This window comes from Melanaphis sacchari, unplaced genomic scaffold (genome assembly GCF_002803265.2).
Source record: "Melanaphis sacchari strain LSU unplaced genomic scaffold, SCAv2.0 Contig1539_pilon_pilon, whole genome shotgun sequence".
NCBI classification, from domain to species: Eukaryota; Metazoa; Arthropoda; class Insecta; order Hemiptera; family Aphididae; genus Melanaphis; species Melanaphis sacchari.
Genome location: NW_020270677.1, coordinates 1,976 through 28,687, shown reverse-complemented (window position 1 = coordinate 28,687; position 26,712 = coordinate 1,976). Strand labels below are relative to the sequence as shown.

Genomic DNA, 26,712 nt, shown 5'->3' with positions numbered 1-26,712 from the left:
GTTAAAAATTTAATGCGGTTTTTTGTAGTTCCAGAAAATGCTTCAGAATTCTACAAAGATATTTTTAAGTCAAATGACATAATAATTAATGCTGAAGATGTTTTAGAAAATGAAAATGGGATTCCTCTTTATACTAAAGATTCTTTTTAAGATAATTTACCTTAAACTTATAATGTATAGATATATTATACACCTACTATTTTATATTAAAGTTGGTTTTATTTTGTTACTATGGTTTAAGATTTTAATTTGTTTGTTATTTAATTATAAAAAAAATTATTATTTCTAAAAGTTGTTATAAAGTATTACACTGTTTTTTTTTTTTTATTTTATTAGTATTACACTACCTAAAACTAATAATAATTTATAGGTAGGTACTCAACATACTACATACCATTTTAAATTAAAGTTGATTTTATTGTTTTATTTTGTTACTATGGTTTAAGATGTTAATTTGTTTTTGTCATTTAATTATAAAAAATATTGTTATAATACATTACTAATAAAAAATTGTAATAATACAATTTGTTTGTTCATATTTTTTTTTGTATCTAGTTAATATTAATAACAGACAATATACAGTAGAAACCGTTTATAATGACGTCCAAGGGACCAAAGAAAATAGGTCATAATAACCGGTTGTCATTATAACCAAAATGACGAAAAAAAAATTGTAACTTCAATACATATTAATATTATTATTATGTATTTATTTATGCAATGTATTATGTAGAAAAAAATAATAAAGTAAGTATAAAATAAGTAAAAAACATTTAATCATGTACGTGTACACATATTTGTTTAAATTAATTAGTTCAATTATTATTTAAAGAAATCTGTTATTTTAGATTGAACTTTGTTAGTATAGAAATCACGCTCTATTGTTTTTTCTAGTTCTTCAAAATTTATCTTTGGACTTACGTTATTCAGAGCCATATAATTTGCTAACATCTTTACTGCATTGAACACTGCATTAATAGATAAATCTCCATCAGGAGTATCAGCTTCTTCACTATTATCGTCTTCCTCAGGTTCTTCGGGTTGGTTAATCAATGAAGAAATAATTTCTTGATCACTTAATGGTTCTGAAGTTAACACATCATTATCAAAGTTAATATATTCATTTATGTTTGGGAAACTTATGTCTTCTTCTTGTTCTCCTTGCACAGTTTGTTGTGGTATTGTATTATTGATACCAGCGTGACGAAAACAATTTCGTATTGTAATCTCTGATACTTTTTCCCAAGCTTTAAAAATCATTAATATACCATCTAGTACGCTGATATTCGCTTCAATTTTGTTTTCAATATTATTGATCATATGGTTGAAGAACAGACGTACAATTACTGGGTAAAAATACAAGTTTAATATTGCGTAATGCTACAGCGCAATGTTGACAGTTGTCAACTAAGAGTAAATTTTTTCTTTTTTTCTTCCTAACTCTAAATCCCAATTTAATAAAATTTTAGACCATAATTCTGCAGTCATCCAAGCTTTGGAGTTAGATTCATATGTTACCGGTAGACAGTCACTATTGATGTTTTTGAAACATCGTGGATTACGGGATTTTCCAATTCTGATCAGTTTCATTTATTTACCAGTCATACTTGCTGAAACTAAGACAGTCAGACGTTCTTTGGACATTTTACCACCTGAACATTTTTCTCCTTTAAATTTTAATGTTCTGTTAGGAAGCATTTTGTAAAAAAGTCCAGTCTCATCTGCATTATAAATTTGGTCATCTGTGTATCCTTCTCGTAATTTAGGCCATACTTTTTCGATCCAATTTTGTGTTATTTCAGTATTGACCGAATTCGATTCTCCGTTTATTGTTGAAAACACAATTATATGCCTCGCTCTAAATCTTTGAATCCAACCAGTAGAACAATTAAAATTATGCTTACCAAGGCCTTCAGCTAACTCATTGGCTTTCTGTCGAAGAATTGGTCCATTAATTAAAATGCATAGATTTCTTTGATTTTTAAACCATCGTAATAAAACATTATCTAAATCTGTATGTGTACCATTTCTGAGTTTCTTAACTGATAATTTTTCATTTTGAAACTCTTGTTCGATTTTGTCTCGAACTTTCCATGTGTTGGAAATTGTAGAGTGACCTACGTCTAATTCATTAGCTATGTCAGAATTTTTTTCACCTATTTTTAAACGAAAAATGATATTTGCCTTTTCTTCGATGGTGAATTGCTTTCGTTTGCTCATTTTACAATTTCACAATACAATTTAACACACGAACACAAAACACGTTTAACCGCACGACGATTACCCGTACACTGACAATAAAATAAAATAAAATAAAACTGACTACTAAACAACGATGAAATTATCGGTATTATCGGTATTGTAATAGTACGTACCTTCAATTAAGTAAAGTCATTATAGATAAAAAATTTTTCCAATATAACCAAAAATAACTGTCATAACATCCGTATAGTCACTATATTATAATCGATACAAATTAGTACATACAATATAGGAGATTTGCCGGGACTTGCAATCTAAGGTCATTACACCCAGTATGTTATTAGTTATTACAACCGGTGTCATTATAAACGGTTTCTACTGTACTTGTATTTTTCAAACAATAAAATTTTCATAATATTTATTAAATCTAGTATAGTGCGTTTTGAATTAATAATGATTCTATGTATTACAAAACGGACTATTGCCCGACTCAGTCCAAAACGTACTATGTGTTGGCAATGGTAAATTTAAAACCTTAATTAATTAACTTAAAACTTGATAAAGATGAATTTTGACAATTCAAAGCTATTTCTTTTCTTATAATATATTGATAAAAATCATCAATGTAAACTCACACATAGAATTTATACCAAAAACAGTTTTTTTTCTTTCCTGAAAAGTTTGAATTTTGGCAATAGTGCGTTTTGAAAGGTCGCCCTTCATATGTATTGAAGGATAACGATCGTAGTCCGTCGATTACTGTGTACTGTCAAACAAAATAATACTGTAAATGTAAAAAACAGATTAAATAAAAATAATATTGTCTTCAGAGCTATAAATAAAATGGGTTCCTCATAACGCTATTGATTATCGCTTTATCGGTATTATTGCCGACAAAATCATGTAGATAAAATTTATTAATTTACTAAAAATATGATTTAAGAATAAATAATCAAAAAATATTTTAAAATATGCAATAAAAATCAATAAATCTTAAAAATATGCATTTGTAGAAAAAAATTCCAAAATATGCAAACATATGCACAATAAATTTTTAAACTTTAACTCCAAACACCAGAATATAAGTTTGTACCGGATCAGATTTATTCTATTTATTTCCCGAACAAATATGCAAATGCATAAAGTCCCAAGCCCTGATTATAACTAATAACGGTCCGATTATCGTACCCCTAATATATTTATAACTATAATATTTTTATTGCACAATTTGTACGTTATTACAGGTATAAGAGAAGTTGATGATCCATCATTTGTTAATGATATGGAACAGTTTCTAAAGTAAGTATACCCATTATATACAACCAATGATAAAAATACTGAATATCAATACACGATATCTATTATTCGATTTATTCAATAATTTTGTTTCTAAAGGACTATATATGACGTTAACCGTACTACAGTGGAAGAAGCTACAAGACACCAAGCTGAAAGTGAAAGATGGAAGACAGAAAGGATAATCCGACTCACTGCTAGTAACTTTGGCCGTGTATGCAAAATGAGTCGTAATACCTACTATAGTCCGCTTCACGAAAACTGGCGGGTGATCGCCACGATTCAAGCGGACTATTTGTTGCAGTGGTTATCAAACAATTTTCCGCGCTTTTTCAAATATGTACGCCTAATAAACATCTGTCTTTTTTCCATTTTTTTTATGCGTTTATCATAAAATCGATTTGTTTGAAATACAACATTGAATACCTACAATGTATTATTTATAAAACACACTATTTTTTAAATTATAATAATATTGCATTATTAACTATTTCATTATTATTATTTTTTTAATAATTAAATTAAATAATATAAAAAACGCAAACATTTATTAATTTTGGTATTATAGTATTCCCAAATATTTATAATAATAATAGTAAAAATACAAATTATAATTTTATATTATATTTGAATACCGACTCACAATTCAATATAACAAAAACATACCAAAATCAAAACTTAAAAAACAAAAAAAATATAATTAGTATACAAGTAAAAATATATAACTTTTTTTTATTAATATTTTGTATTAAAATTTATTTTAACAATTATGGTTAAATTATTACTAAAATTTACAGTATCATTTTTATACTATAAATATATAATTATTTTTTTTTTTTAAATATATAAAATATAAATACAAAAGAATTATACAAACACACAAATTGGTAGTCCTATTCAGCATTTTCTTCATCGTCACTGTAATCCCAATCGCTGTCATCTGGTAACAATGTTAAAATGATTGGCTCTAATACAGCATCTCTCATGATTTCTTTTTCATTATCCTTGTCTTGAAGTTCTTCTGCATGTCTCACACACTTTTCCAAATTATGTTGGGTGACCGAATCTAATGCTTCGTGAGTTAATCGTTCGATATCGCACATTTTAAAAGTTTTATTGTTTTTTGCAACCTGGCCTTTCACTTGCGCCCATATCAGCTCAATTGGATTGTATTGGCAATGATATGGAGGAAGTCGAATTACTTCATGGCCCATTTCTAATGCTAATTGATCCAATTCATACTTTTTTTCATTTAGTATTAAAGCTTTAACTCTCATTTTATGTTCTGCTAGCGTCTCTAATGGTGAAAATTTGATATTCTTTTTAGTCAACTACTCCTGTACATCTGCTTTTTTTTGCATTGCTCTTTGGATAGTTATCTATAAGGGTTGAATGATATGATATATTGTCCATTATGATGACGGACGGTTCTTCAAGATTGTTCAACATTTGGGTGAACCAAGATTTAAATAATTCCGAATTCATTTGGCTGTGACAATCCGTAGAATTGCCAGTATTGCTCCGGAAAACCAATTTTGAATTTGGAATGAACCCGTATTTAGCACACCCTGCATGAACAACGATAAGACGCCCACATTTTCCAGTCGGGATTTTTGGACCCACCATGTTTGTATTATGTTGCCAAGCGACACTCCGCGAATGATTTTGATTCACCCATGTTTCGTCAAGATATACAATCGGACGAGAATCTTTATTTTTGCGCATTGTACAAATTTCTCTTAAAAATTTACATCTAAGAGCCACTATGTCATTACGCTCCATTAAAAACTTACGACCGTCTCTACATTTTTTATATGAAAATTTTAAATTTTTTAATAGTCTTTGAATAGATGTTATTTTTCCCGAATAATTTATTTTGCTTTTGACTGCATTAAGTATTAATTGTGATGTAGGATACTCACCTGTGTCGTAAAATTCATGTACGGTCCTTCTAACCACCTCACTATCGAAATCATCCAACTCCGATACAAGTTTTTGCCTCATGTAACATTTCCGTGGAGATGAAAAAGAAGGGCCCTCCTCAGGTAATTCATCAGTCTTCTTCACTTCTGAGCATATTCGCTGAATGGAGCGTTTCGATATTCCACAAGCATCAGCAGTAACGTCTTGTGTTTTTTTAAAAATATCGGAGTAGAGTTCATTTGATTCGGATAGTTTTTTAAAAAATAAATAAACATTATAAATTATTTTTTTACTCTGGCTATGGAGATCGTGGTCTTTAAATGACATTTTTATATATGTATATCAAATTTAAAATAAATGTAAAAAAGTAGATTTTGAAACGAATATTTGTAATGTATACGTATTTCAACGGACAGCCGACGTGTACACAGCAACACTGAACACACTATAATGCACAGAAAACTGTAAAACACGATGCCACAAGCAGCTGCAAAAACAACAATAAATTCCATAATCCTCCCCTAGATACTGTATATACATTGTAAAACGTATAAACGTGGAATGTTGTCAACAGGAGAGCTTAACATTTTAAATTCAACAATAGAGTCAATTGTTACGCGCTGCCGCCCGAACCGCAACAGGTGGTCGCACAGAATGAGAAACACTGTCTACAGGCAGGGCGAGGTCCAGGGTACGACGGCGGCCACCCGCCAGTTTTCGTGAAGCGGACTATAGCTGCAAAAACATGGTGTATTCTATGTTATGTTTAACATTCAATAGCAAGTTTGTTCAATGTTATGTATACATTTAAAATACTGCACCATATATTTAAAATGTGTATTAATAATAATAAGAATAATTGTATTTCTATTTTATAGATCTGTTCAGTACGGAAGGGATATAGAAGATGAAGCAATAAAAAAATTTGAAGATAAGTTCGGTTACAAAGTAAAAAAATGTGGTCTTTTAATCGATATGCAAATTCCATATTTAGCTGAACTATCGAATTATATTATAAATTTATACTATAGTTATTGCATTTAAATTGGTAAGTAATAATGCAAAAAATAAAATTCAAGGTATGTTGCATTATAGATTTTATGATCTATAAATTTATCTATACATTTATTAGGTAAATAGTGATTTAAATTATAATCGTTAGGTTCATGGGTAGGCACGGATATTTAAAATATTACGTTGGAATTTACGGGTTTAGTTATATATAATTATATTATTGTCGCGTAACGTCTTGGACGAACGTTCATAGAATAATAAACGGCGCTCCCGAACGAGCACAGTCATCGGACGGCACTGACACGAGTAGTGGGCGTGGTTTAAACGCCGAGCGCTTGCGGATTGCAAAAACACTTAATAGCGCATTCTCTTGGCCGTTGTACGCGTACGCGTTTTAGTGTGACGTCTTCTTAAGACCTCTCTCTCTTTCATCGCGGTCTATATATTATATGTCTATGGATATAACTAGGTATTTGTTGATAACTAATTCTGATAAGAGTGAACGAGTGAAGTTTCATTATTATCTAATTATGTCTATCGTTTATGCAAAAGTAGCAGTTGATTAAAATAATAATATTATAGAAAATTCAAAATACAAAATAGTAGCAGTTACAATAAGTAGCAATAATAGAAAATATATTTCCAATGTTACCAACTATTAAAAAGTAAAAACGTGGCAGTCACTGTTATTTTCATCCTGGAGTAGCAGGTTGTGATTGCTACTTTAAAATGACTGGTGAAAAATCACTGCTACTGCTATTTTATCTCATCACTAACCGACACCGAACGGAGCGCGTACGAGGCAAGGCGAGGCGAGACGAGACGACACGAGTGAACCGACTGCACTCTCATGCTCGCGTTGCCTCGTGTCGCCTCGGCGAGAGTGTAGAGCTAGTATGATAAACAATCCGTGTTTGCATGCTGGAGGCTCTGCTCTATAGGCAATTTTGTAATCGTACTCATCGAGTTGTAATCGCTATCTCATTAATTGCGATGAAACGTCTTTTATGTTAAATAAATATGTCAACGGTCGATGGTCAGTTATTATTTTAAATTTTTTTCCGTATAGGTACGGCCTAAAATATTTAACCTCCCACACTATCGCTAATAATTCTTTTTGAATTACACTGTAATTTGTTTCGGCCTTATTTAACGTCCTACTTGCATAAGCTACTGGTTGATCTTTTAGTACCTTCCCTTGTGAAAGGACGGCCTCAATTGCATATTGACTTACATCCGTCATGAAGTTAAAATTTCCATTCTCTCAGTTGGGGTATACTAACAGAGGTGGGTTCATTAATGCTATTTTTAATTCTTGGAAAGCGTCTTCGCACATATCAGTCTATACGAATGGTGTGTTCTTTTTTAATAAGTTAGAGGTTTAGCAATTTTGGCGAAATTGTCAACGAATCGTCGCTAATAATTAAGTAAACCTAAGAAAGATTTAACATCCTTCTCGGTTAAAGGTCTCGGATAATCTTTAATACAACTTATTCGGATCTGGTGTTACCCCGTTTTCGCTAATCAAATGCCCCAAATACAAAACCTCTTTACGTAAGAATGCACACTTCGTTGGTTGTAATTTCAGTTTATGTTTTTTCAAACGCGTGAACTTGAAATTTTTATAATGTTCATTTCAGAACCACTATCAATTAATAATTTAATTTCGTTTTTAACAAATTTATCCGAAAAACATGTAATATGCTCCTGTCAGGCACGCCCAAAGAGAAGTAGCTCACTAGGTGCAAAATACTTTTAGTGTCAATATAAAACGTGGGGGGCAAAGTCCCCCACACCCCCCAACAATAACTTAATAATATCTCTATACACCAATAATAATAAATGAACAAAATATATTTAAAACAAAACTTATTTATTTTTTGATTTTAGTAAATATGTATTTTTTTATTTAAGTTATACATTATTATTTTATTAATCATTGAAAAGCAATTCCAATCGCCGAGAACTCAATCCAAACTTTTGAATAATAGCTTCTAGTTGCTGGTCAAAAAACTCCTTATTCTCATATCTTTGTCGATGAATATTAATCAGACCTAAACTACTTAACCTTTCATTTCCAATTTTGTTTCTCAACCATGTTTTTAAACGACGTAAAGTGCTAAAAATATAATGACATATTATTTTGAAAGAATAATATACTTAATGAAAAAATAAGAAATATAATATAGAAAATATTACCTAAAAGATCTTTCCACTGAACATGAAGTTGCAGGTAAAGTTATGGAAATTCGTATTGCTATACATACAACTGGGTAAAATGTTTCGTAATCAAGAATATCAATCAGTTTCATGTCATTTTCGAGTGGTTTATCTTGCCATAATTCATACCACGATAAGGCTTGTTCTTCAAAATTTTCTAGAATTGATCCATAAACTTGACAGATAACTTTAAGTGTCTTCATGAATGTTTGTCGATTCATATACTTAATTTTTTTGGGATGTAAGTCAAATAATGCAAATATTTTCAGTTTTTCATCAGAAAATCTCTTTTATAGAAATAATAATTGATTCAATGTATGAAATAAATAAAGACTGTCTAAAATAGTCCTGTACATTATTAGTCGGATAATTTTCACGGTGTGTCTGTCGGGCGTTTCGTGGAGGTAAAGTCAATTCCAGATTTATTTTGGATGCAATTTCTACTGCTTTTTCAAATATTGAACTAAATTGAGTCTCACAATCACCACGATCTTTTTGTAACATAGATAAGAGGTCTTGAACATGTCTAGTAGCTTGTTGCAAATCAACATCAATGCCTTGTAGTACTGTTGAAATAATTTCAAATTTTTCTGAATATTTCGAAATTATTGATAGTATAACTACAAAAGTGGGAGTAGTTATCGCAGATAAAAGTTCATAGCTACGCTGTTTTGTTTTACTATTGAAATTATTTGATTTAAATATTTCTTCTAAGCTTTCTACAATTGTTACAAACCGTTCATTAAATTGTCTGACACTTTTATGTTTTTCCACAATTCGTATTTTACATAATTTAGTTAAAACACTACCTCCAATGATATTTTTGCGGAGAGCACTATCTCTAAAAAATGTGATTGTTTCTTTGATTTTTCCAATACAGTTTCTAACTTCTGTCACAGTGTTTAAATCATTTATAACCAAATTTAAACGATGGCTTGCACAATGAAAAAAATGAGCCATTGGGTACATGTCATTAATTCATTTTTGTACTCCTGATATATGCCCTGCCATTGTTGCACATCCATCAAAACCTTGACCAACACATTTATTCATATTAATGTCAATATTACTACATGCCTCTAAAATTATTTTTGTAATAAATTTGGCATCAAATTCAAGTAGAGGGAAAAATCCTAAAAATTCTTCATGAACTAATTTATCCTTCAAGTACCTTACACATATTGATAGTTGCTCAACACCACTAATATCCGCTGTTTCATCAGCTATAATTGAAAAACAAAATGCTTGTCTAACTTCATTGGTAATAACTGTCCTTAATGTAGATGATGCACATTCTATTAGTTCATTTTGTACACGGTGAGATATATATAAGGCATTTTTAGGAGATTTTTCTAAATGACTTTTTAAAACTAAATCACCAGCGTAAATCCTGAATTCTAGTAGATTATTAAATACAGCAGTATTATCATTATCTCCACGAATAGGTAAGTTATGTAATGCACAGAATAAAAGTGATGTTACAATTGGTTTTAAATTAGTTCTATTTTCAGTTATTTTGTTTCTATAATGAGAATCTAATATCTGATCAATACCACTATTACTTTTCATCATGTCCATAAAATCTTTAGACCGTATACAAGAATCAATGCGCCAATCATTTTTTTCGTGTTGTTTAGCTTTTTCAAGAAATTTTTGGCTCCAGGTCATAGCCGGAGCACCTCCCCTCGACTTAGAACTAGTTCGGCTGGCTAAGGTCGAACGGAACAAGAACGCCGTGAGGAGGGGAAACAAGTCGGCGTCAGAAGTTGCTGGAAAGGCGAAACAGTATTACGACACTACCATACGCCTCTGGCAGGAGAGATGGGTCGCCAGTGACAAAGGTAGGCGGACGGCGATTTGGTTCCCGGACGTCCGGCGCAGGCTCGAGAGGCCGTGGTTCGTTCCGGACCACTACATCTCGCAGTTCGTGACCGGACACGGGAATTTCAATTCGTCGCTCTGTCATTTCAACCTTCGAGGCGAGGCACGTTGCCGATGCGGTCTTCCGGAGGAAACCGCGGAGCATGTGCTATACGATTGCCCATCATATAGCCAGGAAAGAAACAAGCTCGCAGCCGCAGCGCAAGCGGAAGGTGTGAACTGGCCGTGCGACTGCGATACCATGACCTCCACGGAGGCCATGTTCCTTGCGTTCAAAAACTTCTCCCGGGAAGTCCTAGAACGTAAAGATATAGGGCGACCCCGCGGGCACGACCCAGACCCCTAATTTTAAAACCACAGTGGTCGGGCGTGTGGCCAGAGGGCGTACGTGCAGAGCACGGCGCACTGCCAGAGACATGGGGACAGTCTCCCCTATCCACGCGGGCACAAATCGTCCGAGTGGGCCTAGCCGGAACGAACGTCGCTGTCACCGATGGCGGCGGGGCGAAAGCCTGCGAAGTACCGGATAGTGGCAGGCGAAGCGGGACCCGATAGCCGGATCAAAAGGGCTCTAAGACGGCGCCCCCACAGGATCGTTGAACGCCCTCCATACTAAGACACTACCGGGAGCGAGGGACGGGATACCCGGCGGGACGGACTGAATGCCCGACCTCCTCGGTGACGGGACGGACGGAAAATCTCGCGGGGCGAATGGTGTGCCCTCGCTCCCTATGAACAAATTCTTGCCTAGACCGAGAGCTCGAACTAGAGGGGCCAGACCATCCGTCGAGCGAAGCACGTGCACGTATTCAGCCGGCTCGGGGCTTGATACGAGAGAGGCACCGGCAGAAACGGCAATCTGTCGATAAAGATCAAAACCATACGCGCTATAAAGGGGTCGTCGCGGTACACACAGCGGTGCCCCAATCGACCTGCTTGCGGACAAGACAGTTGCGAGGTCCTGAACGCCGGGTTCAAACCTTGTACCACGGGACTCGGAGTAAGCCTCGTCGAGTCGGCTTGCTAATAGCGCCTCGACGCTCCGAGCGTGCTTGACCCGAGGCGCACGACCGCGTGGACTCACCGAGGACTCGCGCTCGCCCGCACCGGGAAAGGCACACTTGAGGAAGGACTCGTGGTGGTTGTGGGAGTACCGCCTTAGTAGAAGGGGTTTGACTCAGGCGATAATCCGTCGGGCTCTGGCCGTGGCGGTCACTCATTATGGCGCCCGAGGTGAGGCGGCGCCCCGGGTAGGACCCCCGGAGTCATCCGGGACTACTGCCCGGAAGAGACAACCCCGCGGTTACATAAAGAGGCTGAGTGTCTCCGGGGCAACCTGGAAGAACTGGTCGACCCCGCAACACACGGAAAGTACCTAATAGGTAGTATTAAATAAAAAAAAATACTTATAAATTATAATATATTATTTAGGTGTATACATTTATTTTAACCACTTACTTTTCTATCTTGAATTTTTGTTTTTTTATTGATTTGGACAAAAAATTGGTAATAGTTTGTGAATTCCGTTTATTAGAAGACATAATTTTAAAATTAAAAGTTTAATAAATAATTACTCATAATAATAAATAAATACCACAATTTTACATGATTATTCAAATGTGATATTGTGATGTTAACGTTAGTAAAATTAAAAACCAAGTGAACAATAAGTCAATAATATTAGACTATCATAATTCATAATATAATATGCAGTTTACAGAAACACAATACATACTCATAATAATGTTACGTGCCGTGTTATTTTACACATATATATTATACGGAGAGGTGATGTGTATACCGATGGGATAATAAATTCAAACAGTGTAGTATCGAACGGCTATGTTGATCACCTGCACATCGTGATATTTAATATAATGAATAAGACATGATTACACGTCCTAGACTTCTCAGAAATGATGAGTAAACGATAGTGTTAACATTGTACTATTTAATATGACAATTAAGACTTGATCACACGTCTTGTAATTCTTAGAACCGATGAAATCGCAGGAAAGGCACCCAACTGAATAATACATTTAATTTAGAGAGCTCCTTTAGGTCATCGGAAGTCACCACCTCCCCAGTCACCACTCTTGACGGTTAACCATATATAAGGGAGACCAGGGCAAGAGCTCAGCAGATGGTTAGGGATATTCGAGACTCTCAGAGGCAGGGTCGTAACACCACTCACACCATCTTGTGCTTATAAAATTGTATTCTTGTACGAGTTAATTGTATTAAATAAAGACTTAATCTTTTAACTTGCAAACATTAGTATTTCTATTTCTACGTTGATATATGAATCGACGTTGACATAAGGGACGCAACAATAATAACCACACAAAGAATTTAATAATAATATCATTATAGTGACTAAAATGAGTGTATTTATAGACGCATGCAGCGTGGAATTGTCTTTCTTTCGTGACTGTAGCGCGAACGTCAGTACAGACGACGCACGACGGTTCTAAAAATAGGAATTTAATATTTAATAATATATTGGCATAATCAAGGTCCATGGACATAAATTATAAAATAATAGAGAAGGAATTTTTACTTTTTTTATTTATTTGAAAAATCCAATTTTAATAAAATTTTCAGGTGGTGCATTTGCACCACCTACCCCCCCCCCCATCCGGACGTGCCTGGCTCCTGTGTTACTGGTGTTATCAGAGTTGGGCAAAATTTAATCTAGATAACTATTCGAATAAAAAATTATTCGGATAATTTCAAAATGTTATTCGAATAAAAATTATACTATGTAGTACAAAATATGTAACATACTAGCAACGGTGAAACTCGCTGTAAGTGAATACCCTAGGTTGGTGAAACTCGCTGTATTAAAATACCCTAGGTCGGTAAAACTCGCTGTATGTGAGTACCCTAGATAGCTGAATATCGTTAGAAGTGAATTTCCTAGGTCGGAGACAGGACTTAAGAATACAGCAGTTAGAATAGTCTAATAGGCAAAACCAGTGATAACGACGATTGAGATGTTGGTACCTCTGATTTGGTGGCTCTACACTTTGGCGGTGTCGTTTTAAACGCGTAAATAATAATCTTATAATATAATAAAAGTAGATAAAAGTTCAGTTCGAGCGTTTAGTGGTCGGTCATTTCATTAAATTTACAGGTGTAATACACCTTGTCCCATAGCTTGTCCTGTGCTTTTGTGCATGGAAAATAAATAAATATATTCCGAAAAGGTAATTAAGTGTCTAGTTATCAGTCATCGTCCAGTGAATATCGATTCCTGACAGGGCAATCCGCCTGCGGCGGATTGTCATACCTCCTGACGTCGAAGGCGTTGTGCTGTTTAGTACGCAAAAAAGTTTAAGTCGAATCGAGCGCTCGATTTTTCAAGCGATCACCACTGAAAATCCAATTAAACGCGTTTGAACCTCCCAGGTAGGCGATTTGACCGCGTTGGATCGCGGACAATGTGGGCGTAAAGGAGAGATGTTAAACGCATTAAGGAAAATGCATGTCAAACGTTAGCAAGTTGAAAATCAAAAAAACTATTCATAATTAATATTTTTTTTCATATTTTATAGATGGTTAGATATCGAAAAGAAATATTATGCTCTTTCTGTGATGACAAAATATTTAAAAATCAAAAGAAAAAAAATGTGCTACTGTTTTTCCCCTGTATCTTTCAAATGTAAGCGAGTGAAACAACTGTATCGTCATCAATAGAATGTTCTCAGGTTATAATATAAATTGCATATCACATATGTACATTTGAATTATGCAGACTGTTAGCAATAACTATAATTGGTTTTTATTTTTAATTAAGTATAATATATAATATAATAAGTTATAATGTGTAACATATATAAACACAAATGTATATATTTATTGAGTATAATAATATAATATATTTTGTCATCATCAATCAAGCAATATAAAATGTAATGTGTGAGATCAAAAATCGTTTTTAAAGTTTGAAAAATATTTTATGAGCATTAGTGTAAGATTGGATACCAAAACGAAAATAGCAATTAATAATGATCGAATTAAATGAAAAAAAAAATGCAAAAAATTCCGTACGAGTAGTTTCATATGAGGCCGCCCGGAATACGCCGGAACGGGAATCGAACCTGCCTACCTAACGTTGGGGAACCTATCCTAACACCTATCGACTACAGTTTGAGTTGAAAACCGTAACCGAATTTCGAGCACTTAAACCGTTTTAGAGATGCGATGAATACTATATTACACGTCATTTAAGCGATACAATTTTTACGATTCGCGTGTCACGAAACCGTAAATCGCATATTAATCGTCATTTAGAGTGTTTCCGACGTATTCCTCTACATTATTTTAATCGTATACGTCTAAACGACGTACCGAGTTTATCATCACATACACATATCACGATATCCCCCCCAAAGGTATGCGATTAAAGGCATTACAACGACTGAAGAGCAACGATTTTGCGATTTTTTTGTATATAATAAACACGATCTGACGTACGTCAACAATGGTACGCACGTTTCTTTTTTTAAATAATATTATTATATATATATATACACATATAATCGTATTTCGTACGCTATCGAGACGATAAGGTCGCGGATGCGTCCGAGGGTGGAGACACCGAAAACTAAAGGACGCGTATTCGATACGGATAAACGATTTATCGTATCGTAAAAAAAAAAAAACAATAGTGACGATACGACGACCGACCGGAGAACGCGTTTTCCGGACGCGACGGCCGCGAACGGGACGAAAAAGACCCGCTCCGGGCTATAGCGTCGAGAACGCGACGGAAAGAGGTCTCGAAAGGCCGGAAACCCGTGCGAAAAGCGGAAAAAACGGTATATAAAAACAATAATAATGAGTAATGAGCAACGACCGAACCGATAACGACGGCTGTGGGAGAAACGATAACGATGGGAGATATGGGACTACGACTGGAAGAAAAAAAACGGAATTTTTCGATTGGTCGGAACACTAAACCTATCGGCCCGTGTAGCAACTATTCTTTGTTTTATATTAAAAGAAGATAATGGTAGTAAGATTATAATTTATAAGTATTCTAGTTAATAATAGCATTAATTATACTGTGATATATTAAACTAAATTAATTTTTTTTAATAATTTACTAATCAAACGCTTTATTGATTTTTATTATATCATTTTAAATACTGCAAGCTGTAGCTTGTTCTGACGCTTCACGAATACGAGGAGCATATTATAGCCATAGCGTGATCTGCACGGCACACTAGAATATTGTTTTATTTCATTAGGCATTAGCACATGCACATGTCATACACCCAAATACCATTAAGTTTTTGGATATAGACATGTAGCTATTATTGTATATAATATTATATATTATACTATAAGGTTGGTATATCGTATATATTATACTTATGTTGTCTCTCATATTAAATTTATAAGTTCAAATATAGAGATCTACACAAAAATATAAAGGTATAGGCTTATAGCTATAAAAATTATCTATTTGATATTATGATATTTAAACATCGAAAACGTGGTTTATCAGATGTACTTTGTACAGCGTAAACTTTAAAGATTATCTTATGATATTAGTATATTACTTGTGTGGTGTTGCTTCATTAGTTATTCTATGCGCGAGTGTATGAATCTGTCACAGTGGTGTTTAGTTTAATTTAAAATATCAATTTATTTCAATATGAATTCCTTGAATGTACGTAGCGAAGATTCAATAATTTCAACACAAAAGTCAACCGAGGATAATACTGAAGTGTCTGAAATGACTGATTCTATGTCCATTTTAGATGGTAAGTTTTTTAAAATAAAATCTAAAATGGACAATAATAAAGTAATCGCTACATGCGTAACATGTGAGCTACGTCATGTTGATATAAAAGGATCATTATCATCAACGTCCAATTTTAAGTCTCATCTCAAAAGAAGACATGATCAATCCGTTATTGATTCATATGAAAATTATTTATCAGAAAAACGATTAAAAATTAAGGATAAGGATAATGCAGTTAGTAAAGTACATCGTGATAAATATACCCAAGATCAATTTGACAAAGATATTACCAATTTTATTACCAATGGTCCCATTAAGAACTGTAGAAAACCCATTTTTCAAAAAAATATTTGAAAATATTGGAATCACTAAAAAAATTAATGTTCCTAGTCGACGAAATCTTGGGAGAAAAATACACAATTTGTTCGAAGACATTAATGAAAAAATTATAAATTATATTAAGGATATAAAATATGTATGTACCACAACTGATGTCTGGTCATCAAAAAAAAAAGAAGTTTTTTGGGCGTAACAATACATTGGATCGATGTCGATAAATTCGAACGGCGATCATCGAGTTTGGCTTGTCGTAGATTTCGTGGAACACATAGTTATTAGTAATATATTACATATATCGTTACACTAATGAAAATACCTCGTAACTAAATTTTTGGTACTTTTCAGGAGAAACATAAAACTGAATAATTATTGTTACACATTGACTACATTCTTTATGTTTGCATTTTAAAATAACTTATATTTTTTTGGAATATTATATATATAAATAATCCATACATTTTTTTATGTATACAGTTTAAAGGAGATACGTGATATTGCTCTACCAGTAATTTAGATACGTGGTATTTTTGTTAAATATACGAAGTATTACTGTTTGTAAAATGATTAAATTTTAACCATACATTTTATAATAATTATTACTTAAACATAGGAAAGTAGTAGTGTGGATCAGTATTATGCTCTCTTGATCAGTCTTTACCGAAAACATGATGTTATGAATATAAAAACAGGATTATTAAAAATAACAACACAAAAGTAAACTATTAAAATTTAAGAAATTAAAAAAACATTTTAGATTATAACAATAAAATATTATTAAATTAAGTAATGGAGATCTGTCTTATGATCAATATTATAACAAAAAAATATAATAAAAAGTAATTATTTAAAATAATAAACAATATTATGATGTTAATCAAAATAAAACACAACATTTTAGATTATAACAATAAAATATTATTATATTAAGTAATGGAGATCAGGCTTATGATCAATATTATAACAAAAAAATATAAAATAAAACACAACATTTTAGATTATAACAATAAAATATTATTAGGTATATTAAGTAATGGAGATCAGTCTTATGATCAATATTATAACAAAAAAATATAAAATAAAACAACATTTTAGATTATAACAATAAAATATTAAATACAATGAATATGACTAGACTTTACCTTTTTTGGTTTTTAGTTCATTACAATGTAAAAGTGTATCATAAAATTAATGAGTATCAATAGGTAAAACTTGTTTGAGTTTTTATAGATCATTCCATTTAGATAATGATAAATTCAATGGTTTCTTGTACAATGGTTTATATTGAAATTGTTGATCTTCATCTATTCTTATAGTTTTCTTTCTAGGAAATACTTTTTTTTGGTATTGCACAGTATGGGTTATCAAATAAAAGTTTGAAATAAATGCATGATGTTGATGGGTCATATAATAGTTCACGAATGTCTTTAACTTCTGGTTCTCCCTTTCCAATACCAGGTCTTATAGAGGTGTAAGCATTTAAATGTTTAAAATCATAAAAATAACTGTGTGTCAATAGGATTGCTTCAAATGGACTAAGATTGTTTCGAGATTCTATTGTTAATCGCACATAATCAGAGGGCAAAAAAATATCTTTATTTTTGATTTTCCTTTCTATAAGAGAATGTGCACTATCACATTCCTTTTGTGTATGTCCTTTAATTAAAAATTTTTGCTTAATAACAATATTTTGAGTCTTACAAAACTGAAGAAGAGCGTTTGAAAGAATAACATTTCTGTTCTGATACCCACATCCATTAGAGTAGATAATAATTGGTATTTGTTCAGTACATTTTGTTAATAAGTGCTTGATAATAATTGTAGCAAATATAGATGCCTCTAAATCTGCTTCGCCTTCATGCCACCAGTAATTACTGCATTCATTAGTTGCTAAGTTATATATTGTCAAGTTATGAATTTTTAACTTCATAGAATAATATAATGCACTTGCTTGTACTGCAGGGCATAATTTGACCGCTTGCATGTCGAAAGTAAAACAGTAACACTTATTTTCTTCTGCATTTTTTTTGTCCTTTTGTTTCTCTTCCCTTGCACTATTTTTAAGAGCAATATGCATAGCATATTCTTCTTCAGATACTTGGAAATTTTCGTATGCTGAACATAAATCACATTGGTCTTTACCATAGGCGCAATTTCAACTTTTGACTTGGGGGGGCTGAATATATTAAGGGCAGGCAGACCCGTGGGGGGCTTTGCCCCCCACATCCCCCCCAATCAACATTCATATTATCTTACCTTATAATATTAGTAACCTGATTAAATTTTTTTTTCTTCATTATTACGGTTGACCTATCTCAGGTTATATTACTCACTTCTAGTGGGGATGTGATTTATAATAACATAATTTTAACAACATAGTAATACATTTATTAAATTATTTTAATTTTTAATATAATAATATATCAATCAAAATAAACAAACAACAAATTATAATTGTAACCTTTTATTGGTCTTAGCATACTCAAAAAGTATATCCTCAGCTTTAAGCTGATTTGATACATCTCTTTCGATATTTATTATTGCCAAACTGGAAAATCGCTCCTGATCCATCGATGTGCGCAGCCAATTTTTAATTCTTCTCATATTGGAAAAAGAACGCTCACACGTGGCAGAACTAACAGGAATTGAAAGAGCCACTTTCAACAAAGTGTATAAATTTGGATAAATTTCAGATTGTACCACTTCTTTTATTTTATCAAAATCAATCTGTAATTTTATGCTTGATCGAAGGACACAATTTTTTACCACCATCATTTCACTTTTAAGAGCATTTAAGTCAATATTGAACAACTCCTATAAGAAAAGAAATTAATTTTATATTAAATTGAATACATCTCATGTTAATAATTTATCCTTACTTTATAATTTTCAATGAAAAAAGTGCTATCATCATAATTTAACATCATAAAATTATCAACTGCTGTTGCCATTTTTAGGCTTTCAGTGGAAAATCTTTTTTTTATGTTTGTAACAATAGTATCAATTAATTTGAAATAAATTATTCGCCAGCGTTTTTTATTTTCATCAATTTGTTCAGTGCTTGTGGTTGATGATAAATGAAAATCCTTCAAATGATTTGGTTCTCTTTTTAATCTCTTAGCTGTACAATCTGAAATCAACAGTAATTTTAAATAATATACTTCATATCAATAATTAAAATATTTTTATACTAACCTTTTATAGGTGTTTCAATACCATGAGTTTCAGAAAACAATTCAACAGTAGACCATACTTCAGAAAAATACTTATCTGAACGTTTCTCTTCAAACGTTTTTATTACACCTTCAATAACTAGGCCAGCTTTGCCCAATGTAGCTGTTTTTTGTTGTAACTGGGTGCTAAGAATATTGATAACTTGTAATATATCTTCCAAGACAATGAGATGAAAAATAAATGAAACCGTATTCATTATAGATAAAATTCCTATTAAAAAATTATTACTAATCAATTAATTGTTACTGTATGATTACAATTCACCGTTTAGTTTATAATAAAAAAATAAAATGTTTAAGAGGTATGAGTATGAGTTAGTAAAAACAAATTTGACTTATATTTTAAAATTTACCTAAGGCCTGGGAAACATCTCGATCATTAGAATTCTCAATTTTTTCTTTTAATGCTTCAATTATTGCTTTAAAATTATGTTTAACTGAAGTACAATTTTTGACTCTGCAATTCCAACGTGTATCACTTATTGCTGTGATAGATATTTTTTTCAAACCTAGTTGTTTTTGAATTTCTTTAAATTTGAAGTTGTTTGTTGGCATAGAAAAATGAATATATATGGATTCAAGACAATTAAACACATATCGGGTCTCCTAAAAATGTACATAATATAAAAGTTATGATACGTTTAAAATAATGAAAATATTTTTCTTTACCTTAACTATCTTGCACATGTCAATTACAATTAAATTGACTCTATGTGCCATACAGTGAGTATAGATGGCACATGGGTGTCTCAACTTTACTTTTTGTTGCACACCATTAAATCGGCCAGACATCACGCTAGCTCCGTCGTATGACTGTGCGACTATTGGTATTTGAGCGATGTTACTTGCATCCAAATAATTAAACATAATAGTACTCAATGAATCAGCATCTTGTTTCTCTGATACATTTAGAAAAGTTAAAAATCGTTCAACAACATCTAAATTTTTAGTATATCTTATACAAAAAGAAAGCTGCTCTTCATTGAAAGATCTAGAAAGTATATAAATATAAACATAATTGTTTTTTATCGGGTATATAAACTATCACTAAGTTAAATGTTTACCTTGCTTCATCCACCATTACACTAAATACACCACATTCTTTAATTTCATTGCAAATAAAATCATTAATTTTCTTAGCACATACATCAATAATAGTGTTCTGCACAGATCAACTTGTATATAGTTGGTTTTGGAATAAAAATGATTTGCAAATATTTCATCAAATTTAGCAACCATTTGGCAAGTTTCTTTAAAATTTCCTAAAATGTGTTTTATAATTTTAAAATAAGAATATTTAAACATATTTAGAAGTACAAACCTCTGTTTATAGAAAACTCGTTTTCTCTATGGCCTCTAAAAGCAATTCCTTGTTTACTTAAAAACAATGTTATTTCAATTAACTGCATCATGTAGGTTCTGTTTTCTTTTATTTGTTGCATACTTGCAGAAACAATTTTGTTATGAACAGACCCATTTTTTTGCATTGAGTTGTGACCTGACCATTTAGACATAGCAGTTAAATGATGTATACAACTGTTATGCAACTCAAGTTTTGTACAATTAACCTTTGAATCTCTATAACCACTTAACTAAAACAATAAAATAAAAACTCATTAATGGTTAAGAAATAATAAGTAGTGATGTATTGCAGAACATACAGACATACAGTGTATACCCAGATATAAAGTTAATTGTATTTGTATAGAATTCTAAAATCTAAAATTTATTATTAAAAACTTACTTTTTTCCAATTATTAAATCCAATACTAATAAATGTTTGTTCAACATGGCCAGAGTCTTTTGAAAATAAACGACAAGCATAACAAAAAATAGCATCATTTTTAATGCTATACTCAATCCATGGAAATTTTTTATAGTGTGTACAAGAAAATGATCTGTTTTGTTGTCCAAATTTAGTTTTTGGAAATACCTAGAAAAACATTGAAGTAATTAACTATCTACCTAAACAATTAGTAATTACAACTTAAAATTAAAAATTGCATAAATATAAATTATGAACAATACAATAAGTTTGTAAAAAGTACTTACTTTTAAAATTGGCCTCATAGGCCCAGAATTTAAATCGCCAAGATCTAAATGTCCACTTGAGGTATTATTGGTAATAGATTCATCATCGATGTTGACAATATTGGTATTGGTAGCAGTAGTGATAGAAACCGATATATTTTGATCAACATCTATTTTTGTAGAAACTGTAGAACTTGTAGAAGTAGTTGTGGATTTATTTTTGTTATTGAAAATGTTGAATAACTTTTTACTTTCCATTGTTAAGATTTTAAAAACGTTGAAATAAGTTTGAATGCACTGATCAATGATCATGTAAAATGAACGATAAACTAACGTAAACGCGGATTGTTAACTGTTGTAATGAAAACGACAAGAGGATAGCGATCATAATATGTCGCTAGGGAAATACCTAGTTCGGGAATATTATGCGGGATTAACAAGTATTGGCTATTACTGGAATCGTGCGTTTATAGTAAAGAGTATCTTATATAATTATTTATTATGAAGTAGGTACCTAAATATACATTTAGACATTTAGTATAATATACAATCGCGATCATGACGTGATAGCAATAATAAAACAATGTAATAATTCCTAATAATATAGGATCAAAATAATATTATACATTTATTTCTACAATATCAGTGATACTTTTTATTTTATAATTAATATGGCAGTCTCATAATATATAATATTATTTAAATATAAAAAAAAAACTGTACACATTTATAATATTATAGCTTTTTAAATTTGTAGATTTTTGGGGGGGGCTAAGACTAATTTAGGGGGGGGGAAGCCCCCCCCCCCCCCCCCCCTCGCGCCTATGGTCTTTACGTGGTTTAAATATTGACACTTTATTTTCTTTCATGTATTGAGTAAAAAAACATTTGCTTAATGGAATAAATTGATCTTCAGAACATTTTTTTTTATAACAAGTGAATACTTCTTGAAAGCTGTTAAAAGGCCCTTCAAGATACAATCTATTTGTTCTATCACGACAATAGTGAGATGGCATTTTTGCCAGGCTGTTAAACCAACTTTTAATATGTTTTAAACGATCACAAAAAAATGCTCTCCTAGCTATACTCTGTGGTGATAATTTGATAATTTGACCTGAATTATCATATGATGTAATTTTGGATAACTTTGGAATACCATGGTTTGATTCATTTACCCAAGAATGTAGCATAAATTCATTCATTCCAAGAGTACCCAAGAACATTTTCTTACATACTTGTAATGCAGGTAAATCTTTATATTTTAAATGATATGTGTATGTATTTAATCGTCTAGTACTATCATTACATCCGGTAGTATTACTTTTAGTTATCATTTTTGTTACCATATTACATGAAAATGTCTTTTTTTGCTTCCCATGATGAATCCCAAAATGTAGAAAATATTTCCAACCTTTGATTTTCATTAAAAGATTGGCAAAAACGGTTTTTTGCTTTAATACAAAATTTAGATTCACAAATTGGCTGTATATTTCTTGCTGGTCGTTGTACATCTTGACTAACTACATTTCCTTTCCTCTGAAAACCCATGTATTCTTGGCCAATCATTCTACATCTTTGACTAATTTTTCTTTTCCATTTGTTTGGTTGAGGCTTAATACTACGCGTGTCATTAGCTTTAGATTGTACATTATTCACATTTATATTTTCTACATCAATTTTTTCATTTTCATTACTTATATAATTTGGTTTAAAAATATTCTCAGTTAATAATTCATAACATAAAGGTATATTATTTGCCAGTGGAATTTCTAACATATTATCATTATCCTCTTCAATATTTATATCAGAATTCACAGTATTCAATTCAAAATTTTCCAGTGGAATTTCTAACATTCTATTATAATCTTCAATATTTATATCAGAATTCACAGTATTCAATTCAAAATTTTCCAGTGGAATTTCTAACATTCTATTATAATCTTCAGTATTTATATCAGCATTCATAGTATTCACTTCATAATTTTCCAGTGGAATATCTAACATCCTATTATTATCTTCAATATTTTATTATCAGAATTCACTTCAAAATTATCTGTATAATGTTCCAATGGAAATGCTAACACCTCATTATTTATTTCTACAACTGAATTTATTTCTGGTTCATCGAAAACAATTGTAGCTGAAGATATAATATCTGCTAAATTATGAACACTATGTTCATTTTTCACATTATTGTTATTATTATTTATAACAGACAAGTCCATCATCATCTTTAATCTGCGTCTCGCCATTGTGCCTAAACATATTAATTTACTAATAATATAATATATTATAATAAATATAACAGTAGGTAAAGCTATTACAATACAATAAAACTAACTGTCTATAATATTATTAATACAAAATATTATATTAATTTAATAGTATTCATTATAACATACTAGGTAATATTATGTTATAATGTAATTTGCGCAATTTCACGTAAGTAGGATGCGACACAGAAAAAATGAATTATGTAAAATGAAAATATCACGTATCTAAGACGTTTAATTACAATTAATATATTATATCAAATACATCTATTACATACATAACAATAGCATTAATACTTAGATGTATTAATAATTAATCGATTTTAAACAAAATATTATAATTACCTGTTGTTAAATTGATGTTATGAAGACTTCAATCCGTCACTTTTTCAACCCATACGTTTGTGTTAAGTTACGTGATATTACATGTGATAAAGAGATACCTGATATTACTTTAATTGATTTTGGAGGGAAAATATCAGTCTTATCGTTACGGAGGTGATTAAAGAAAACAACCACAAAGAGATTACAAATATTTTGATACCAAAAAGTCATTATCGACAAAAATTGAGTTACGAGGTATTGTCATTAGTGTAACGATATATTACATATATTTATTGATTGGTGATATATTACAAGACATACATTTAGAATACAATTTGGATTCTAATAAGGTTAGTAATAATATTAATAATTTAGTAGTAATATAATTATTTTAATACTTTTGTATGTATACTACAGACCTACAGTGAAACCTTTGTATACATAGATACAAATCACAGGGGGTTAAGAGGCTTATAATAGTTACAACATACAATTATGAAAATATTTGTTTTAATTCAATGATTTATTATGATTTTTAGTTTTGTGAATGGCTGCCTATAGTGCCTAAATAAAAATCATTTAAGTACAAGTATTGTTAATATTTTCCCTATTTACTAATTTATAGATAATTGCAACAATTACTGACAATGGTAGTAATTTTTTCAAGGCATTTAAAGCGTTTGGTGTTAAATTAACTCACTTTGATAATGTTGAAGATAGTGTATATGAAAATATAAATTTATTTGGTGATACATCGATAGATAGCCAAGGACGATAAACAAATAACTTATAATTCAGCAGAAACAACACAGGAAATTGAAAATAGTCTATGGCTACCTCGACATTTAAGATGTTGTGCTCATACATTGAGCCTTTTTGCTACAACTGATCTAATTAAAACTATTCGATCACCGCAAAACTCACAACTAAATGAAATACACACTTCGGTTATGAAAAAGTGTAAATTATTATGGAATGCTTCATATAGGCCAAAATCTGCTGAGGTAAATTATTTGTGTTTTACGGTATCATTTACTTTTATATTATTTAATAATCACAAATTGACACTCAATTTTTTTAAATCATATTATAGATATTGGGTCATCAATTATCAAGACCTGGAGATACGCGTTGGAACTCTTTATATGACTTTAAAACAAATTTTAAAAATAAGGAGAAAAATTGTGAGTTATTCGTAGCATAAGGATTAAAAAATAGCATGTTAAAAGATTCGGAGTATATTTATATAGAAGAACATTTAAAATGCGTCGGTCCTTTGGCAGAGGCATTAGATATTCTCCAAGGCGAAAATAATATTTTCTATGGTTTTGTTTTGCCTATCATATTTAGTTTACGCCGTAAAGTTCAACATTTATTGCTAAATGATTGGAGATATTGTGAACCTTTACTTAATAGTATTCTTACAAGTATTGAAAAAAGGTTTTCTAATTTAGTAAATTTAAATACAATTGAAGCAGATAATGCTGCAATTTCTGCACTTTCATCCGAAATTTAAAAACCGTTGGCTAAGTTGCATTGACTCTTCATATCATGATCTACTTAATAAAATATTTAATACAGCAGTAGCTAATAAAATAGAAGAAATAAATATTATGTCATCTACAGAATTGTACACAGAATCAAATGAGGAATCTCACGATTTTTTTAACTTTGACCCATTAGTGAGCACTAGCAGTAACGCTCAACAAAGTAGACGCTCTGCAACATCAGAGGCAGAAATACAGGTACATTAATATACCTAATTATAAATTGAAATATAATAATTATTACTCGTATTTTAAATTTTAGACCGTACAATTTTTCAACAATTTATCTCAAGATCTGTCAATACTTCAGCAGTATCCACCAATTAAAGAAATATTTTTATGCTATAATACGCCACTGCCGTCATAGCTCCCGTCGAAAGATTATTTTCATATGCAACTATGACCAATTTACCAAAATCCAACAAGCTATCAGATGATATTATGTTTGAAGAGAGGGTTATTTTGAAATCTAATTTAAAAATGCAGTCATAACTGTTAAACGTTATAACTAATAAGTATAATATTATTTGTTAATTTTTGAATTATAATTATAATTAGTTACTTACTATTATTAGACTTATTTATTGAAATTTAAAATTTGCTATATTTATTTATTTTTATTTTTGTCAAAATTATTTATTTACATTTTTGTTATTACTATTTACTACTATTTATAA

At 31.2% G+C, this 26,712-nt stretch overlaps 6 protein-coding genes across 6 annotated transcripts; 1 reads left to right on the top strand and 5 right to left on the bottom strand.

Annotated features, from left to right (window-relative positions):
• Nucleotides 1-822: 822 nt before the first annotated feature.
• On the bottom strand, nt 823-2,220 carry LOC112592024 (tigger transposable element-derived protein 4-like). The gene is made up of 3 exons (XM_025335988.1): nt 2,002-2,220; nt 1,599-1,932; nt 823-1,346 (listed from the first exon to the last, which is right to left on the bottom strand). Exons 1-3 carry the CDS (start codon nt 2,218-2,220, stop codon nt 823-825), a joined length of 1,077 nt encoding a protein of 358 aa, XP_025191773.1.
• Nucleotides 2,221-8,367: 6,147 nt separating this feature from the next.
• LOC112592023 (zinc finger MYM-type protein 1-like) lies at nt 8,368-9,624 on the bottom strand. The gene is made up of 4 exons (XM_025335987.1): nt 9,336-9,624; nt 9,010-9,245; nt 8,635-8,942; nt 8,368-8,554 (listed from the first exon to the last, which is right to left on the bottom strand). Exons 1-4 carry the CDS (start codon nt 9,622-9,624, stop codon nt 8,368-8,370), a joined length of 1,020 nt encoding a protein of 339 aa, XP_025191772.1.
• A 9-nt stretch (nt 9,625-9,633) lies between these two features.
• On the bottom strand, nt 9,634-10,227 carry LOC112592022 (zinc finger MYM-type protein 1-like). Its single transcript, XM_025335986.1, has one exon. It carries the CDS (start codon nt 10,225-10,227, stop codon nt 9,634-9,636), a length of 594 nt encoding a protein of 197 aa, XP_025191771.1.
• Nucleotides 10,228-17,951: 7,724 nt separating this feature from the next.
• Nucleotides 17,952-21,422, bottom strand: LOC112592021 (zinc finger MYM-type protein 1-like). The gene is given in 12 exon segments (XM_025335985.1): nt 17,952-18,283; nt 18,575-18,742; nt 18,961-18,962; nt 19,089-19,441; nt 19,507-19,757; nt 19,823-20,022; nt 20,053-20,071; nt 20,214-20,466; nt 20,530-20,851; nt 20,925-21,043; nt 21,046-21,122; nt 21,182-21,422. Coding segments are annotated over 12 exon segments (2,289 nt in total). The 5' UTR covers nt 21,375-21,422.
• A 1-nt stretch (nt 21,423) lies between these two features.
• Nucleotides 21,424-22,183, bottom strand: LOC112592020. The gene is made up of 3 exons (XM_025335983.1): nt 21,913-22,183; nt 21,605-21,793; nt 21,424-21,438 (listed from the first exon to the last, which is right to left on the bottom strand). The coding sequence occupies exons 1-3, from the start codon at nt 22,147-22,149 to the stop codon at nt 21,424-21,426; spliced, it is 441 nt and encodes a 146-aa protein (XP_025191768.1). The 5' UTR covers nt 22,150-22,183.
• A 3,918-nt stretch (nt 22,184-26,101) lies between these two features.
• On the top strand, nt 26,102-26,402 carry LOC112592019. Its single transcript, XM_025335982.1, has 2 exons — nt 26,102-26,233; nt 26,298-26,402. Exons 1-2 carry the CDS (start codon nt 26,102-26,104, stop codon nt 26,400-26,402), a joined length of 237 nt encoding a protein of 78 aa, XP_025191767.1.
• The last annotated feature ends 310 nt before the right edge of the window (nt 26,403-26,712 follow it).